This window comes from Narcine bancroftii, chromosome 4, assembly GCF_036971445.1.
Source record: "Narcine bancroftii isolate sNarBan1 chromosome 4, sNarBan1.hap1, whole genome shotgun sequence".
In the NCBI taxonomy this organism is placed as follows: Eukaryota; Metazoa; Chordata; class Chondrichthyes; order Torpediniformes; family Narcinidae; genus Narcine; species Narcine bancroftii.
Genome location: NC_091472.1, coordinates 51,908,782 through 51,929,438, shown reverse-complemented (window position 1 = coordinate 51,929,438; position 20,657 = coordinate 51,908,782). Strand labels below are relative to the sequence as shown.

The following is a 20,657-nucleotide window of genomic DNA, read 5'->3' as shown; positions in this document are numbered from 1 at the left end:
CTATTTAATTGCCTTTCTAAACACAATCATTGTATCTGACTGCACCATCTCCTCTAATCAGTATTTTGTAAAGCTACAACATAACATTCCAACTTTTATATTCTATGTCCCAAGCTATGAAGGCCACCCTATTCACGTGTGCTGCCACTTTCAGGGAACGTAGAACATTACAGGACAGTACAGGCCCTTCAGCCTACTGGAAACCTACTCCACAACAATTTAATGTTTCCCTAATTCACATGCATAATCCATTTTTTTTTCAAATAAATATGGAACTATGGATCTGAACCCATAGTTCAGATCCATCAACATTCCTCAGCAGCTGAAGATTCACCATATATGTCCTTCCCCAAAATGCATCACCTCACATCTGTCAGGATTAAATTCCATCTGCTGACATTCTGCCCAACTTTCAATCTGATTTATATTTTGCAATCTCCCTTGCTACCTACAGAGCCACCAAATTTCATGTCATTAGCACTTAGTGAAAGATTTTGGAACTTTAGTGAAATATTTTGCAATCTTATATGAGCAATTCTCTGTGGCCTATTTAAATATCATAGACTGGAACTATCAGGTCATGGTGGATATCTGTGCAGCATGCTCAATGAAACTGTTCATTCGCTGTCTCATTCGGACTAGGTGTCAAAAGTGATACACAAATCGCTTAATGGTTGTTAAAGACAACAATCTACGGACTCAGAGAACACTCCAGCTTTCAACTGAGGGAAGAGGCAGAATTTAATGCATCACATCTTAACTTGAAATCCAGCATCCACAAATGGCAGGTGAAACAAAAGTGTTTTCCTTTCCTGTGGTTAAATTTTGTTTGAATGCAATGCAATGAGCCTGGTAGAAAACTTCCATGAATGTTAAGGCAATTCTGTAGAAGAACTCTGAGAACATAAAAGCTCTAAATACTGGAGTTGTGACAGGTTGTCTTGCATTTTCATTGTGTTGAATGCAGTTAATACAAGGGAAAAAGAAGTGATACTAAATCCTATAATATTGGGATGAAGAGCAGTCTGTGCTGCTAGCAATGCCTGAGTAAGCACCTTCAGCATTTTGTTAACGAAGAATATTCTAATCCAACACAAAGTCTAACAATACGTCTGACTGCTGTATTGATAATCTTTTTATCGTATGTGTGACACCTAGCTGCAATATTGGATTCAGCCTGCATTACTCCCCAGTCCATTCTGTCTCACAATAGACTGGATGAATCAGAGTGTGGAAGTACCACAGTATCTACATAAAAGAGATTAAAGCTGACAGGATTCCATTTTACAGCTCAATCATATTCTGTTAGCACGTGCTTATCCAAGCACATACAAAATTGAAAGAGAGTGAAAAAAAGACAGACAGATTCGAGCCAGAATAGAAAGCATGAGCAATTTCAGAGAACATAAAAGGATGGTAATGGTGGGGGCCCTGTCATAGAAAAGGACTGTTAGGGCACAGCCTCTGTCTCTTGTACCCACTCATTCCACTTTAACTTAAAATAACTGAAGTCAAGTGCTGTCTAATTTCATTGTGCTCTCTGTCAGATAAGGACTGTTCAAATTTCATAACGCCCCGCTTTCTGTTCAGCTGCTTTATTAGTATGGGTAGCCTAATTCTATTTGCTGATAAAGTCATTTTATATTTTCTTTAAATATTTGCTTCATTTGTGGACACAGCTGAGTTAAATGCTTTGCGATACAGAATTAATGAAAGCAATGTCTTAGGTCTGTTCCTCCACATCAGAAAATTTTATCAAAACCCTATTTCTTAATTCACAATCAACATGAAATAATGTTTCACCAGAGGGCTACGTTGCTCACAAATTTGTCTCTTCTTAGAGACAGATGAAGAAGTTAAACTGTCTTTTTCAGCTGTAAGTTAAACGGTGCTCCTTGTTCTTATTCAAACTTCATCTGAAATCGATATAAATGCTAAATTAACTGACTAATTTTGCCCAGCCATCATCTGCACTCCCCTTTTAAGAAGGATGTTCGAGGTTGAATGTTACAAACCTCAGGCCTAAATTAGTTTTAAAGTCAAGGTTTTTTTTTCACCATAGTATAAAGCTGAGAATATTGGAAAGCAAAAGAGCTTTCAGACAACACTCCCGAGAGAAGTCATAGCAAGGGTATGCTCAGGATCAAACTTCAAAATTTGCTTCACTAGAGATGTAAAAAACGCAAGACATGACTAAATATTTAATGTTTATGCCATGAATTAACTTCTCAAAACTAAGTTCTCGTTGGCACACAGTAAAGAACCAATCAGCAACCAAGATTATATTAAATGTAATAAAAATCCACTCCTTGTTTATCAGATAAATTCAAGAACTTTAGCAACTAAATTTGACTGTGGTAGAAACTGATGGTGGGACCATGAAATGCAGTTAGCCCCAGAGTTTTATCCAAGTACACGAAAATTTTAAATGATTTTACCACAGACACAATGCTCATCAGGCAAGAGGTTGCAGATGCTGGAATCTGCAGCAAACAAACATGATTTGCTGGAGAAACTCCGCGAATCCAGCTGTGGCAGTGGGAGAAACAGAATGGTCAACAATTCGGGTCAAAACCCTGATGCTGATTGACAAGCTGAGTTCCTCCAGCAGATTTGTTCATATTTCCCAAATCATACTTTGGTTGTATTAATGCATCACCATTGAATGGTGACCCCAGCTTTGTAAATGATCAATCCTGGCTCACGCCATGTATAGCTGATTAAATTCTGCCTGAACCTCTTCAATGGAGGAGAACCTTATCTATAGTTGGTAGTGAATGTCATTCTGCATGCTTTACACATTGCTACAGGTGAAGGAATAACTTGGCAGAGTACATGTTCAAATATGCTCACTGGAGATTTTGGTGAAAGAGGACAAAGGTTAATCTCTATCAGCAGGCAATCCAGATGCACGAAAAAGGGCAGTGGGAGAAGATACTTTTGGAGGTTCTAAGGACTACTGAGAAGCAAAATATTCAGTGACCTTACACATTATGATATTGGTCACTGTTCTTCAATTCACGTTCCATCAAATGCACTACGAGCCTTAGCCAGTACACAATATGCCATATAACACCATCGCTCTACTGGTGATCTCCATCTATCAGGACCAGGACCTAACATTCATGTATTAACCACACATACTTAGCAGTATGCACATCCCATTCCCAGCTATTCAATCACATCACTCAGCAAAATATGCAGCTCCTACTGTCACACCTCCCTTTTTCCTGCTGGATAAAATGGCATGCAATTAGTCTCAGAAGCAACAACCCAACCAGATGATTTATGTGGCTTCATCCACAACTGCAGATGAGGGTGTTTGCCTTGAGCACCACTGACACACAAAAGAAAGTTGAATGGTTTTCCAAATCCTCCTTCTCACATCCCAAAACCTCTTTTGAGATACAAATCACAGAGGGTTAAGCATGCACATATTACTTCCCCCTCCCATCTTGTGTATTTTCCTTTTCAAATCAGGAAGAATAAGAGATTGAAGAAGAAAATGTGCAGTCATTTAATTTGACAGTCACACCACTAGCTCGGACACAGAGCTTTACTTATGGTCCAGGTCATCTTAAAACCCAGGTCTATGGTGAGTCACTGGGCAAGAGCAGCCATTCATCCAGGCAAGGGGAAAGGGTAATCCATCTGATAACTCCAAAGAGAGCATGATCACATGCAAGTTCTACAAGGACACAGTTCTACAAGGAAAAGATCACCAATTTTTGATGCAAAAATATTACTGTGATTCACAAAGTGTTCATCAATCTTCAAGCCTTGCTTCTTTACAAAGAACCAATATAATTCTTAATCAAATCACATGCATTGATCCATTATTTCAGTCAAGTAATAACCATGAAAGCTGATGGATTTTCATGGGGGAAAAGAGCCGCTAACAAAGTAATTGTTGTCATTTCTTGTTGGTTGAATGTTCAGCCTCAAACAAAGACATATTTATTTATCTTAGCAACATGTTCTACAACGTGTATGCCTATTTATTATTTATTTTTACCTGGAATATGCTTTGCCCATCCAATAATGACTACCAGCTCTCGGTCTGCCAGATCACACAGTGTAGTAAGGGCCTTGATGTCGCTGTCAGGAACAGTGGGATCAGGCATGGCATATATCTTCTCTGGCTCAGCCACAAGCAAGTGCGAGACAATCTTGTTGACTAGAATAGAAAGCCCAGGCAAAAGAAAACAAGAAACATTTGCATCAGTTTAGACAGCCTCATCACTCAGGGAATTGAGTAGCTGCAAGCGGTATCTCTTGGTAAATCTTATTTAATGTTGCCTTAATTAGAATCAATACAACCCAATTTTCATCAGAACAGCTTTGTAATGCACAAATAATCAATCAGGAGCCAGAAAATCTCTTAGACAACTGCACTTCCTAACACAACTTTAAAATTGACCATGTATTTTATAAATGTTTGTTTTAAAAAAAGATTGGTTATTAACTGAAAAGCATAATTTTAGATAACAAATAATGAGTGTCAAGTGGTAAGACTATCCAAATATATGATATACAAAATTCTGGAATCCTAATGAAATTTAAAGTACTATAAAAGGAAAAGATAAATGTAAAACAGAGAGAAAAAAAAATGAATTTTAAAAGGGGATAAAGTACTGTTGGTGTGTCTCAAATAGTCAAGCACACCAAATTAAATATGGATCTATCTCTGATGTGTAGCACCCTACGCAATATAAGCAGTTGAGCTATTCACTCAAGTAATATAAAAGACAAACAGAAGGTACAAATGGTCCCAGATTTTTTAAATATCACTAAGGCTCAGGAAATCATACGAAGATGTGAACTAGCCCATAGCTGCACCCATTAAAATTTGTCAAGAAATATTGTGAAGTGCATATGTTCAAATAAAACTTCATCTTCTATTTCCAGTCCCTCTGAAAATGTTTGATATATAAAATTGAAGGAATTTAAGAAAGCATCACCTCTAGCAAAGTAAATGGTGAACGTTTTATATTTCACTTTTATTAACTTAGTATTGTTTCCTCCAGGGTTCACAAAATTACACGACTATATTTCAGGCAGGAGTTGTGAAAGCTGGGATATAAATTAATGATATATATTTGCTTTTTAAATTTTTTTAAAAAGGATTAATTTAATTAAATTTTAATATAAGCTGCAAACAAGTGTTTTATGTGAAGATATAAAAAATAAACAAATAGGATATCAGTATAATATTGAAAGTACAAAATATATTGTGTTATTTGAATATTATATAAAAGACTGAACTTTGTTAGGCATGGATTCATTGCAAAATCCTAACATAATGTGACTTACAGAACTGTAAATGTGAAAGCAATGTTTCATCAATATGGTATATTACGTACCATATTATATTGCTCTTCCTTGTCAAAGTGTGAGCTTTGGCCCGATTAACATCTGAAATTCCATGAATTGCTTTCAGCTATACTTAATTATTTATTATTTAATAGAAAGGATATGTTGGAAAATACAAACAGTTCCAGTCTTGACCATTGGCTGCGCATGACCTATGCTCAAAAGGAACACAAGTTCATGCATTGAAATTATTGGATATTTCTCGTGGCTAAAAGAATTATAAGGAACCAGACAAGGGATGCAATTTTAAAGTATTAAGCAATAAAAAAGTAGAGCCAATCTGAAAGAAATATTAAAATTTTCAATTTAAATGATGATGCAACATTATTAATTTTCTACCTTACTTTATACCATCTTTTGCAACAATCAAAAAAAAAGAAAAGGGAGGGAACAACACCTAAAATGTAACATTTACTCTCTCAGTGGTAAAATCTCATCATAAAAGGTGAAAGATTTAAAAAGAAGACAATATGCAGCTGATGCAGATCAGTAATTTTCACTCTGGTATGAGGTTCGCATGATGACCAGCTTCAGGGCTTAGTAAATAACATATTAAAAAAAATGTGTTTAATGTTCAACATTGTTGAAAAATCCCAATTTTAGATCACAGTCAAGGGATACAAATAAAAATATAATGAATATATCTGAGGGACTTAGAACTTAGCAAAACCGCAAAATAAAACATTTTTTGTTATTCAAAATGTAATAGAAAATGCTGTTTAAACGTGACTGCTGTAAAAGGCATTGTTTAATTGGACTGCAAAAAAAATACGGACAATTCAAAATACTTCCACGTGACTGCACATCACTTTTCATAAAGTACATCGTGCTACCACTGATTTTAAAAAAAGAACAAAACTAGTGATTTATAAAATGGAGACTTTCATCACCAATCTGTTTGCAAACTAACTGGTTGTGTGTGCTGGGTGAATACACTGGAAGAATTAAGTCATGCTATTGTTTTGCTGTATTGAAAATTAACATGCTGAAGCTTTATATGTTTACAGCCTCCTATACAATACCATATAAAGTAATTCCTTGTCCTTACATGGCTTTTTGGCTGGTTGTACCAATTGAGGGTTCAAGTAAGGGCTGTTCTCTGCATCTATCCTGCGCTTATACTTCTGCCGTCCACCACGCACCCTATCTAAGCGCACACCTGAAAAAGAAGGAAAATGGCATTTTAAAATACATCAGTTGGCTCATCTTGATAGACAGCTTGAATTAATGTTACATTAGTTTTATTCAGAGACTGCAGTATCGGTCCACAATTTATATATGATTTAATAGCATAATTATTGATAATATTCAATAACTACTTGTGCATCTATATCTCAGCAATAAAGATGAAACACATAGATTAAGGGGCATCATGATCAATGTATCGCCAGCATACATGAAGCAAATTTAACAAAATATTTTAATGACAGAATATTAATGTCTCTACATATTCTCTGCTCATCTATGAGAAATCCATTGATTTCCTTTTAAAAACATTTTTTGAATATTTTATTTTGACTTTTTACAGACTCGAAGTACTTTCAACCATCGATACAATCTTTTTCAACATTCATAGAACGCACAGAGACTGTGCTTTGTCCCCCCTCTTCCCCCAAACACATAACCGTACCAATTATACATTATACAAATATAAGTAAATACAAGTGGGGTTCAGAGCCCCCACCAAAAACCTAAAAAAAGGAATAACCTAATTAACTAAATAACCCAAATAAATAAAAGAAAAGCCAAACTAAAATAAAACAAACTTTAAAAAGAACTAAAAAGAAAACACACACATCACTTGTGTCATGTTCCATTTCCTTAATTCCAATCCTTTCCCTTCTAAGACAGGTTTTTATAATATATGGGCAATCTGCATGCCCATATATTTCAGATTTGGCTGCCACACTTTAACGAATGTGTCATGTTTCCCCCTTAAATTGTAAGTGATTTTCTCCAAGGGGAATGCAATTTTACATTTCCATATTCCATTATGTGTTTAATTAATTGGTATTTAATTGGGAGTCAGTCTTCCACATAACCCTTATACACTTGCTGGCTACCGCCAAGGCGACCTTCATGAACTGAATTTGGTATTTGGACAATGTAAAACTTACGTTTCCAATATCTCCCAAAAAGGTACAACTCTGGATCTTGTGGAAAATTGAGTTTTGTAATTTTCTTCATAATGTCCCTCAGTTCTTCCCAGAAGGATCTCACCCTTGTACACAGCCAGGTGGAGTGCACAAAAGGTTCCAATCTCCACACCACACCTAAAGCACATTTCAGAAATTTCCAGCTTTGATTTATGTAATTTTTGTGGGGTGAGGAACAGCTGGTACACCAACCTGTATCTGGCGTTAATGACCCCAGTCACACTTTCCAAACACAGGTCTTGCCACCACTCTTCATTGATTGTTGAGCCCAAGTCCGACTCCCATCTCTCCCTTGACCTGTGTAAGCCTGGCTTCAGACCCTTACTTATTTTGGAATATGTAATACATACAAGAAATAAATTTACACACATTCCCTTGTCAAATTAGTATCTCCACATTACTAAACCTAGAGCCATAGACGGTCCTAATGTTTCCCTTAAAAAAGATCTTATTTGCAGATAGCTGAAGAATGTTCTTTGAGACAAACCACATTTGTTTCTCAAATGCTCAACAAATATGCTTACAGAGTTTTAGAAAAGAAAGCACATAATAAATCGTTTGTATATGTAAGCCCACAAAAAAATAAAAAAGATGAAACTAAGTCGAGAATTCCTTAATAAACATAAGAAACAATCATTTGAATTGATCTGTAAAACCATGTAAAATCAGTTTGTTAAGCCAAATTTAAAAAAGTGAACAAAAAAGCTAAAATCTACATCTACATCTAATCTACCCCTTCCCTCTAATCAAGGTTACTAGTGACTTAAACAAAATTTTCAATGATGTTTTCCATTTTATTTAGGGATGAACATAGCTACAGATTAACATAACAACAAAACATAGGATGGATTTTCCTTATCAAAACATGAAAGTGCATTTACATGAAAGAAAGTGGAGTGAAAGAAGAGTCTGTGATTGTAGTAAATACACAAAAATGCTGGAGGAACTCAGCAGGTCCTGCAGCATCCAGAGGAGGCAAAGTAACACAACTGACGCTTCGGGCTTGAGCCCACAGAAAAGGCGAAGTGAAGAGTTTTTAATGGTCACACTTTAACCCAAATGTTGACATATTATACGCTAAAATATCAGAAAAAAATGAAATGGTTACCAGGAGGAACCAACATCATGTGCATTACTTTATCCATTTTAAATTCATTTTTAATCAAATGATCAAAATATGTGAGCAAATTCTTGCCAATCTTTAATTATTTTCCAGTAAATTACTAATTTTGTACCAAAATATGAATGTATATTTATGGCAATGTAATTTTAAGTCAATATTATTTGTAGCACTCCGACTGTTATAAGAGAAACATGCACTCATAGTTATAGTAAATCCAAGAGGGATCACTGCCTTAAGGACAATCTATCCTTTTAATTTATTGACATCAAAAGAAACCTAATTTAATTATATCAAATTTCTCCTGGGAATGTGCATCACCACGGAAACCAGCTAACAGGAAGTGTCAATTATTTTTTGTTGTTGCTTTGAATATAACAGTAATAGAGAAAAATGCTGCATGGTTCCAAACTGTCTAAATTTTGCCAATCACTCACATTACCAGCATGAAACGGGCTGCCTCCAAGAGCCCACAACAGGTCAGAGGTTTTAATTGAACAACATCTCTTTCTGTCGTTTCGACAAAGGCAAGCAGGAAAAATGACTCTGGCAAGATAGCTCAGAGTCTAGCAATGTCCAATTTCTCATTAGGTCTAAGCAGCTATCTAGCCTGCTAATGCTGACAAGCCTTGAACCTTTTATTTTTGCTCAGAAATTACTTTGGCAGGAACAGCAATACAGCTTCATCACAGACGCCTGACTGCTGTTGCATTAACCCGAATGAGACCTCATAGACTGGCGAATCGGTGTGGTGGAAATGTGCCCGAATGCAACACGTACAAATCTTTTGTTATCCTGGCAGAGGCTTGGAGCAAAAGGAAGGCATCACAAAGCTGTGCACATTAATAACCTGATTATTTTTGTCTCTGCACACTTATATCAATTGGGAAAGGCACAAGGGAAAGACAGCCATTTACTAAGCTGAAAACAAAAGACAATTAGCAAGCAAGTAGGTTAATACACAAGATAGTGCTTGTGCCAAGACTGTTGCATGCAAGCTTTAAAGAAAGTAAAACAATGAAGTGAGAAAACACCAACATGTTCCATCCTGATCTGTTTAGTTCTACTTCTTCAGTGCTCCATAATACGGATCCTGCATTACATTGCTGATACACTGTGATTGTCATAAAGTACACCTCATGCATGATCTGAAGGCAAAGAGGACATACAGTAAAACTAAGGTCGGGTGCTGAAGAGCAGGGCTGAGTGAATTTCCTGGACACAGTTCACTACATCAGGTGCCACGTTCAATAGAGTAATATTGATGCCTTTCCTTCATTATTTGTGACCGCAAGTTGGGTTACCTATGAAAACGCTGAAACCCATTTCAAAACTGAAAAGGCGAAGTGCAGTTAAAAATTACACTGTTCATAAGCCTGGCCCGATAATACTGACAAAAAGGCTCAATGAAGTTTTGTAATATGAATTATGAAACTGGATTGGAATCTAAAGGTCTATTCCGATGAGCTAAAAGTTACAATTACCTGCTCATCCAGGGCTAATGATTAAATTAGCAATCTACATTTTTGATTTCTGCAGTGTTGTGCAGTCCTAGAAATAGAAAATCATCAACAAGACAACCTCAACAACATGTCACCAGTAAGGAGTCAATGCTCCCTGCACACTCATTGAAACCATGCTGCCCATCAGAAAAAAGCATTGAAATAAAAGCTTCTTGGCCACTTTTGAGACTTGACCATATAGTAACATAATGTCAGATTTCTTTTCTTCATTACGAATCCCATATTGTTTACTTTATTATCTAATTATCTATCAAGCTGTAAATTGAATATACAACATCAGAGACTCCATAATCATCTTGGATAGATAATTCCAAAAATGAATAACTCTGGGTGTATAAATTCCTATTCATCTCAGTCCTGAATGGATGCCCCCTAAGATTGAGACCAAACCCCCATCATCCTTGCATCTACCCTGTCAGGCCCTCTAGAGAAGGGAGGGGGTAGAGGGCATGGAAACTGATAACCCCAGGGGAGATGCTGCTGGGATTTTTTTCTCTTCTTTTTCTCTTATTCCAGTAATGGTTCTCAGAGCCACACTGAAAGTTCACTTGGCTCCCATCTTCTCACTGATACTCCAAATTCAGAACACAGTTTCCCAATAAGATGTGGAGCCTTATTTTTTTTGGGGGGGGATACAATATTCACTACATTAAGTCGGTACAGATACTTACAGCGGAGCTGATTCCAATAAGTACTTGCATCTTCCATCATAATGGAAACTTTTGCGCTTGTGTCATTTTCTTTAATTTGTGGGATGTGAACATTTATATCTGATTCTTAAGTGCCATTGAGAAGCCAAAGATGTAATGCTGACACTTACAAGGCATTGGACAGACAATAGTTGGAGTATTCTGAGCAGCTTTTGGCCCGATATGTAAGGAAGGATGTGCCGGTGATGGAGAGAGTTCAGAGAAGGTCTAAGAGAATGATGCTCGGGATATGAGGGTTAATATAGAGTGGATGGCACAGTTGGTGTAGCTGTTAGCACAATGCCTTTATAGCGCCAGTGATCAGGACCGGGGTTTGAATCTCATGCTGTGTGTAAGGAGTTTGGACATGCTCCCCATGTCTGTATGGGTTTTCCCTGGGGGCTTTGGTTTCCTTCCACCGTTCAAAACATACCAGGGATGTAGGTTAATTGGGTGTAAATTGGGCAGCATGGACCCTTGGGCCAAAATGGCCTGTTACTGTGCTGTATGTCTAAATTTAAAAAAAAAATTAAATATGAGGAGTGTTTGATTGCTCTCGGCCTGCACTTACTGGAGTTTAGAAGGATGTGGGAGGATCTCATTGAAACATCCCGAATATTGAAAAGGCTGGATAGAGTGGACATAGAGAATATATTTTCATTCATTGGAGTGTCTAGATCCAGACAGTACAACCTCAGAATAAAAGGATATCCCTTTAGAACAAAGATGTGAAGAAGTTTCTTCAGTCTGAGAGTGGTGAATCTGTAGAATCCGTTGCCAAAGATGGCTGTGAAAGCTTTAGGTATATTTAAACCAGAGGATGATAGCTTCTTAATTAGTAAGGGCATCAAATATTATGGGGAGAAAGTTGGAGAATGAGGTTGAAAGGAAAATGTATCAGCCATGATTTGAATGGCAGGGCGGATGCAAAGGGCTGGATGGCTAAAACTCTTCCAATGTCTGATGTCTAAGGTGGTGATTGGTCAATTTTACAAAGAGCCACAATGTTTACATCCTTCATGGTGATTTTGTTTTTTTTTGTTTCATTGTTCAGGTCTTGTAACAATGAAACAAACTCCAGTGTCAGGAGAGTGTGCAATGTGGAGGGCAATTTGCAAGTGGTGGCAGTGTCTGTTCTTCTCATTAGAGGTGGATGCCACAGATTTACAGTGAAACTCAAGTCCCTTTTTCACTGGCATCTTGTCCAAGGAATTGACAATCAATTTACTGGTTAAGGGTCCAGTGGAAAAGAGAATCAATTGGCACGCTGGCATAAAATCAAGCAAAATCACGACAGGGATTGACGGCCTTGACCCCGACTCATATCCCCGGCGTCAACTGACACCGGCGTGCCAATTAACCCAGTGAAACAAGGTCAAGTTGCATCCCCAACCCAGTTGAAGGTAGACTCTCCTATCCCTAGGGATGACATGGTCAATGTGAAAGCTGGTAGTGTCCCGATTAAAAGTGGCCCAGTGTGAACAGCAAAAAATGGCTTCTTTAACCGGGTCACTGAATGGCCAATTAACTGAGATGCCAGAGAAAAAGGGGCTTTAGAAAGGGGAAATTGTTTTAAAAATAATATTTGAAACTGTTGGATGGTGGGATATTGACACTAAGGGCAACTTCATATAATAGAGTCAGTCATTTGGTTTGAAAAAAAAATCATGCAAATTGGTAAAAATTGAGAAGCATCTATAAATAATTTTCAAATCGGATTTTGAGGGTTTTAAGACCATCACCATTTTTTCCTATACAATGTTTCTGTATCAGTGTACAGCTTCATATTTGAATGGTTAATACATTTTTATTCAGGATGAGATTATATCACTAGTACTCCAGCTATGTGCAGGCTACCGGATCTTGTCCGATTCTTTCCCTAAAGCATCAGCATTGCTGTAGATCTGTCAGCCCATGTAACATCATCAAACTATAGCTCTGGTCAGTAAATAACCCTCTGAAGCCTGTGATGGTTATTACTGGAGCTGCTGCGTGAATAGGCCTATGCACAACTTAAGTAGACTGATGATTATTTGAATAATGTTAAATCTACCAGACTAAAGAGGTGATTTAATGCTTTGAATGCACTCACCTACTTTTACAACTAACACACACTATATATTTTTTAATGTAATGGTTAACCTCTGCCCTTATTGAAAGGGATTCTTCGTTTTTTCAATCCTCTTCTTAAAAGTTTGTCTTCCACTTAATCGTAAGGATTCTTTCTGATAAGGTCAAATGGTTAGTATTTATCAGTGCAGTACCACGTAACTCACTTATTGAGGTTATAATATAGTGTTGGCTCTACTGCAAAGAATCAACTGCACTAATATGAGAGGGTTCTTTATTGTAAGAGGTAAGATGAGCAACATTGTACAAAGGCCTTACATATTTTCCAAATGTTTTGCTTTTGCCTTGTTTTTCAGTTACCTCCTTTTTATCTGCATACTGGTTTACTATTTCACTTTGGATTAGAAAAAAGGACAAATGACTCTGAGCTGCTTTCAAATGGTTAAATATGTGTATGACTGTTGGCATAAACAGATCCTAATAATAAATCAGACACCAAAAAAAGCTGCAGAGCAGAGATAATGGCACGTACTGCAGGATGCCACTCAGAAGGGTTAGCTCATTCCCAGTTTCAGTGAAGTTGAAGGGCAAGACTTGCAGTTTACAACAGCGTGTTCCCACCTCTTTCGATCATCTTTTCTTTTTTTTTTAAACACTCATGCAACTTTCAACATCAGGTATCATTTTGTACATCTCCTTGATTAAATTCCCCAAAACAAACTACCAAATAAAATGTTACTTTTATTGTTCCACCTACCTGATCATGTTATGACCAACACCTTTCAAAAAGTGAAGTTGGCTGCAATAGGTCAAAGACTTCTACTTTTAAAAGTTAAAAAAGATCATCAGTTTGAGGATAAAATGGCCTATTCGTGAAGTTATTAGAAACAGTTCAATATATTTGCTGTCCATATGTCATCTAATATGTCCATCTTTACAAATTAGGATGCTGTTATACTTCTGCAACATTTCACTTACAGATAAATAAATAAATAGATAAATAAAGGGTTTAAGTTAGGTCAAGCTGAAATATTTTAGTCGTTCAAATGTTCTGCCTGAAAATGTTAACTGCCGCACAGCAGTAAAGTATTCAATTAAGCATTATTACCGATCAGAGCATGTTATTAAAAACCTGGTAAAAAGCTACTTCCTATTGGGAGAGATTATCAGATCTTTAATATTCCATTATAGGTACCGACTTTTATTGGCAAATCTTGTTAAAATGGTGCTAGGATCCACTGAGAAATGCAAATAATCACAAAGCACCTGATATGTCAGGAGAAACATGTGAAATCCTGGACCAGATCTGACTTGCCATATTGCATGCAAAAAAAATCTCTAATAATCCTCAAAGTCAAAGGAGTAAAACTGGATTAAGTACTGCCTAGTTTTCAGGACCCGTGACAGTTGCAACATGTGGGCATACATTTGGCACAAGTTGTGCTGAATAACACATTGTTCAGAGCATTGGAAGTGTGCAGAATGGGCAGCTCATCACATCAATCATTATGCCACACAAATCTGATGCCAGCACTCATTTTAGAGGTCAATACTCCAGCTAACAGTCCCTTAAACAGGCATCCCTCAACATACATCCAGCAGTAATCATAACCCACTCCCATCAGTGCGATTTAAAAGAATAATCAACGATGTAAATGCAATTTTCTTCTTGCCATTGCTTAACGCATTTGCAATGTGCACTTATCTACTGAGAATGTTGCTGGATACATAGTTTGCTGACCTTCAGGCTTTGCAAAGACCAGTTGCTCTGGTATGTCCATTACTAAGATCTGTCTTCCAATCCAGCATGACTGAAGGAGTTAGCAAAGGCCTAAGGAACTGGGTAAATTTTGATAAGATAAGGGAGGGATTTATATGTGAAGGAAATCAAAGGATACTTGTTCAGTGCAGGAAGGTAAGAGTGAGGTAAAAGATCAGTCATGATCTTGAATGGTAAAGCGGAGATGAGGGATTGATTTCTTGGGCTCATAAGTTTTGTGAAAGGGTTCTCAGCTTCATTGCCACCTTTGTATGTTGCTCAAGTTGCAATTGAAACAAAAACATTAGCCAGTTGGCTTGCTCATGGGTCATAAGAGTATGAATGAGGTTGGTCACTATTTGCATATTGGGTAGGATGGATTCCAAGCTATGTCCAAGCTGGATCCTTGACTTTGTCATCGGGAGACCACAGTCAGTGCAGATTGGTAACAACACCCCCTCACTTACAATCATCGCAGGCACATCTGAAGGATGCGTGCTCTGCCCACTGGTCTACTCTCTCTACGCCCTTGACTGTGTGGCTAGGCAGAATTCAAATGCCATCTACAAATTTGTTGATGACACCAAATCACAGATGGCAATGAGGAGTTAGATAGATGAGCTAGTTGAGTGGTGTTACAACAACAACCTTGCAGACAACAACAGTAAATCAAAGGAATTGATTATGGACCAGGGAGGGGAATCTGGGAGAACACAAACCTCTCTTCATGTCATGATCAAGATTTCAAGATTCAATTTATTATCAGAGAAATAAAACAGAGTCATATTACATCAAATTTCTTTTTACCTGCTGAGATTCCCCACTGGCAGAAATTGCCCAAACGCCTCTTACAGTCAGACTTAGTCAAAGAAAGAGAAGCAAAAGAGAGTTCCCCCACCCCAGAGTCACCGAAGTGCCGATCGATTCACCACCAGCACTTCCGCAGCTCCGCAGGCACGCAGAGTCCAGATCAAGTCATTGGAAAACCTATTCCAAACCTCCGACATGGTCAGGAACCCTTCCGCTCCCTCGGCATCCCCCTGCATCCCAGTCCTGATACCCGGTACTCCTCCAGCCAGTTCGATCTGGTCGCCAGCAGTCCGAAGGCTGGCGTGAGTGCCCCGACAGCGGTCTCCAGCACCCACAGCTTCCATGGGTTCCTTGCCTCAAGTCGCCAGCAGCCAGTAGCATGCACTGGTCCGTCAAATGCAGAGCCCCCTCACTGGATCGCCACCGTGGCCACTGACCCATGGGTCATCTCCTCTGCCTCTCATTCTCAGATGGGGGTGGGGGGAGATATTTCCATCCTCTGGTGCCCTGCTCCAGTCCTCTACATCCCCGGAGTTTGCAACCTGCTCCCTTGCTTCCTGATGGTCCACTGCTGTTACAGAGGCACGATTTTAATATTTTAATATCATAGAAACTTCAGATTTTTGGGTATCAATATTTCTGAAGATCTATCCTGGGGCTATCGTGTTGATGCAATTATGAAGAAGGCATGCCAGCAGCTATATTTTGTTAGGAGTTTGAAAAGATTTGGTACCTCTCTGAAGATCCTTGCAAATTTCTAAAGGTTTACCGTGGAGAGCATTCTGACTAGTTGCATCACTGTCTGGTATGGAGGGCCAATGCACAGGAATGGAATGAGCTACAGAGGGTTGCAAACACAGCCAGCACCATCGTGGCCATCTGACTTTATTCTATTAATGATATCTTCAAGAGGTGGTGCCTCAGGAAAGCAGCATCTATCTTCAAGGTCCCTCACTATCTAGGCCATGCCTTTTTCTCACTGATACCATCATGGAGGAGGTACAGGAGCCTGAAAATGCACACTCAAAGGTTGGCGTAGCGGTTAGCAGAACACCATTTCAGCAAAAGCGATTGGGACTGGGGTTTGAATCCCACACTGCCTATAAAGAGTTGGAACGTTCTCCCTATGTCTGTTTAGGTTTTCCCCTGAGGGTTCCACTTTCCTCCCACCATTGGAAATGTAAAGGTTAATTGGGCAGCATGGGCTCATGGGCCAGAATGGCCTGTTACCATTCCCGTATGTCTAAAAAGAAAAGCTTTTTCCCCTCTGCCATCAGATTTCTGAACAACAATGAACCTATGGAGACCATCTCACTTCTTCTAATTTTCACATTATTTATTTATTTATTTTTAATCTTGTAGTTTTATAGTAATTTTTGCACCTTGTTCTTCACCATTATTGCTGCTGTAAAACATCAAATTTCATTACACATGTTCATAACAATAAACCTGATTTTAATTCTGATTGTTTGCCATTGACATTAATGATCTGAATGATAACGTGGTCAGAAATTTTCAGTTGGCACTAGGAATAGTAGACAGCGAGGAAGGCTCTCAAAGCTTGCAGAGGGATCTGGACCAGCTGGAAAAACTAGCTGAAAATTTGGAAGGTGGAATTTAATATGAATAAGTGTGAGGTGTTGCGCTTTGGGAGGATGAACTTGCATAGGACTTGCACAATAAATGTTAGGGAACTGTGGATGCAGCAGAGTAGAGGGATCTGGCAATACTGATGCATGATGCCTTGAAAGTGACCTCACAGGTAGATTTGGCCATGAGGAAATGCTTTGGCATATTGGACTTCATAAAATAAACTATTAAGTGCAAGATTTGGGATGTTATGTTGAAATTGTATATGATATTGGTGAGGCCACTTTTGGAGTGCTGTGTGCAGATCAATTAGATCAGAGATCAATTAGACTGAAAGAGTGCAGAGATTTACAAGGATGCTGCTAGGACTTGAGGAACTGAGTTACAGAGAACGGTTAAGTTGGTTAGGACTATTGCACGGAGCATCAGAGAACGAGGCAAGATTTGATAGAGGTATACAAAAATATGAGTGGGAATTTATAGGGGAAATGAAAACAAGCTGTTTCCACTAAGGTTGGGTAAGACAAGAGCTAGAAGAAATAGGTTAAGGGTGAAATGTATAAGGGGAATATTAGGGAGAACTTCACTCAGAGGGTGGTGAGAGTGTGGAATTAGCTTCCAGCAGAGGTGGTGGATGTGGGTTTGATTTTGATATTTATGGGAAGTTTATATAGGCACGTGGATGGGAAGGTCAATAGGACTTGGCAGAATAAATAGCTGAGCATGGACTAGATGGGCCAAAAGGCTGGTTTCTGTGCTGTAGTGTTCTGTTAGAATCATTTTGCGCAATTATAAAAGATACACTTTAAATAATTTCTTTCTGCGTTTTGTGACACAATGTTCTGAATATTTTTGTACAGATAATTGTTCTTTTGATTACCAACGTTAATAAAGTAGATCTTGGCACTTCATCAGTGAAATATAAAAAAAAATGCCAAATCAGTGGGAAGATTCACATACAAATAAGTATTAGAAGACAGTTTTTTTTTAAACATCTTTGATTAAATGCTTTCAGATAGCTCTTATGATCTGATACTGTAGAGTGCAAAAACACATCTGGTTTATATTTTATATGATCCATTTTACAGGAGGCACACAGATGACAGTAAAATTGATACAAGGCTTCTTTTTTAATTTCATAGGTCACATGGAATTCTGCAAGGCATCAAATACAATTTATAATCAACAAGCACAGCCAGATTTCTGCTTTGTGCCCAACTAATGAGCTCCAAGTTTGTCTATTTTTTGTACATGAATCAATGCAGTACTAAACAAGTATTTTCATTTTTAATTTTCACATTATTCAAATGAAACAATTTAGCAAATCCAGTGTCTTCCCTCTCTCCATTTATTCATTTCCCCTCCCTAGAGAGTCATCATCTCCCTTTGGGAGAAAATCTATGGATAGTAGAAACAGCTTGCCTCTGTAACCTGGGGCTTAGCTGCAGAGACATTGAAACTACCAGATGTCAGCCCTATCCCACCTTATAAAATGATGATTCCATCTAGTTCACCTCTCATGAATTCTTGGAGGGTTGTGGCCAACTTGAGTTTGTCTACAAATATGTTTGATTTCCCAACAAATAATATACACATTTGTTACTTTCTTTGTTTCTTGTTTTTTTTAAATATATTTAGCAGAGTATCAAGGATGTTTGAAGAACACTGCAGTATAGTCAATAATTAGAACAATTCTTTGAATTATCTCTCATCAAGAAAAAAAAATCCTCTTCTTATTTTGTCCATTGTGGCAAATAAAGCAAAACATTCCTTCACAGCAGCATATACAGGATGAAGTTTATGATCATACATTTCAGATTAAAATGCGTGCTGTGTTGAACTAGAATACTCAATAATAAAACCATTAATTTACTCTGGACAATAAAGCATCTGAGTCTTATCATTGTCTCTCACAATGTTGCAAGCAAAGGCTACAAAAATGGTCTTGTTCTCTATACTTGATTCACACTAAGATTTTAAATATTGCATTCTAATTTCACAGAATATCAGTTTGATGCCACAACAGGCTGAGAAGGCTCTGAAATAGACTTCAACTGCAAAATGTATTTTGCACAATATGTCCACGCTTTTATTATGCAGGGATTGGAAGCCTATAATTTTAGACTATCCTTAGCTTAAATTAAAATATTGGACTTGAACTTCACTTGCACTGTTTCTCTGATATTAAGATAATATCTCGCCAACACAGTTTTCAAAAGCTTAAAATCATTATGTAATTTGTGGGAACCAGTTCCAGAGCAGTACCACCAAATTCCGCTGCGCAATGTTGCTTGGCTCGAGGAACAGTGATCAATTTTCCCATGTTGGCAATATCTTTCCTTACAGCTTCCATCTCAGAAAGAGATCCAAAAACACTCACTCCACAATATTTGGACATTGTTTCAGCTATATGAAGAGAGTTGTCAAGGAATGATTCTAGTTTTGGACAAGCAATTTCTTACTTGTCTATTTTTCAGCAAGTTCAACTCTACTCCACTTATGACTGCTACCGAAATGTTTTTGACCATTTAAGTTATCTTCAACTTCAGCATCAATAAATGCTGTTTTTCCAAGGAATGAATTAAGCAGTTATGAGTGTGGTAGTAGAGTCCCACTGGAAGCAAAGAAATTTGCACAGGCTTCTGATGGATAGTTTGCAGTTTCCTTATAATAGATACCTTGCAAAGTTTTGCCACTGAAGTGTCCGTAAGAGTGCAGGTCCCCAATATGTGTGTCTGCCTTTGAGAGGCCTGCAATTTGTGAATTTTAGATGTGAATCCCAAAACCACATTGACCAAACATCACAGTATCCCCTATGAAGTTTGAACTGCCTTTGACTTCTGCAATGGAATTTCATGCAAGAATTTTGAAGATTTCTGGGAGTGAGAGTGAACTTTGAAAACAGTGCAGACACCTTTGTTCGCACCTATGGTTTTCAAAGATTAAAGCTGTGAATGACAACAACCTTTAGGAAGAATATCCATTAAAAGTGTTAGTTTGGGATTTGACCCCACAACACATGGGCAGAGAAGATTTGTGGAACTACCTCTCTGTCAATCATCTTGCATCTGTTTTTTTTCCACCCCATCTGATTAACATTCATCCACATCCCTTTGTGTTAGACTTCTACCATTCTAGTAAATTCTGAAGGAGAACTGAAAGTGCAGTGACTAAGATCCCAGTTCAAGTTAATCTATTTCAGATTTGTTTTGCAATGAGTTGAACTCTATTTAAATTAAGACTGCAGGAACAATGTTTTGACCATTTAACTTGTGTTCAGTTTGAATCTATAGTATTGCAAAAAAAAAGCTGAAAGAATAGCAGTAGTCAATATTATACTCAATGTGGCGCTAAGCTTCACCAGAAACAAATGTTGGAGGTTGCACAATTAATGGTGTCTATTGAGTAAGATGGACACCAGAAAAAGAGCTGCAGAAAATTCTCATAACAAGGTTTGGTGTTAAGTTTCTAACAAGCATGGCGGCTGATTAAAAAAAATAGCAGCGCTGCCACTAATGTGGACTTTGAGAGTGCAGAGAGCAGACACAGTTCTGCTCTGAAGGGTTC

The 20,657-nt window shown here is 37.9% G+C and overlaps 1 protein-coding gene across 10 annotated transcripts in view; it reads right to left on the bottom strand.

Annotated features, from left to right (window-relative positions):
• Window positions 1-20,657, bottom strand: part of LOC138760560 (estrogen-related receptor gamma) — a 255,419-nt gene that overhangs the window by 28,189 nt on the left and 206,573 nt on the right. For all 10 annotated transcript variants that reach the window (XM_069931279.1, XM_069931289.1, XM_069931285.1 and 7 more), the window contains 2 exons: window positions 6,422-6,532; window positions 4,016-4,177 (listed from right to left, as the gene is read on the bottom strand). In XM_069931279.1, the coding sequence (XP_069787380.1) occupies window positions 4,016-4,177; window positions 6,422-6,532 (273 nt within the window). The remainder of the gene's footprint in view (window positions 1-4,015; window positions 4,178-6,421; window positions 6,533-20,657) is intronic.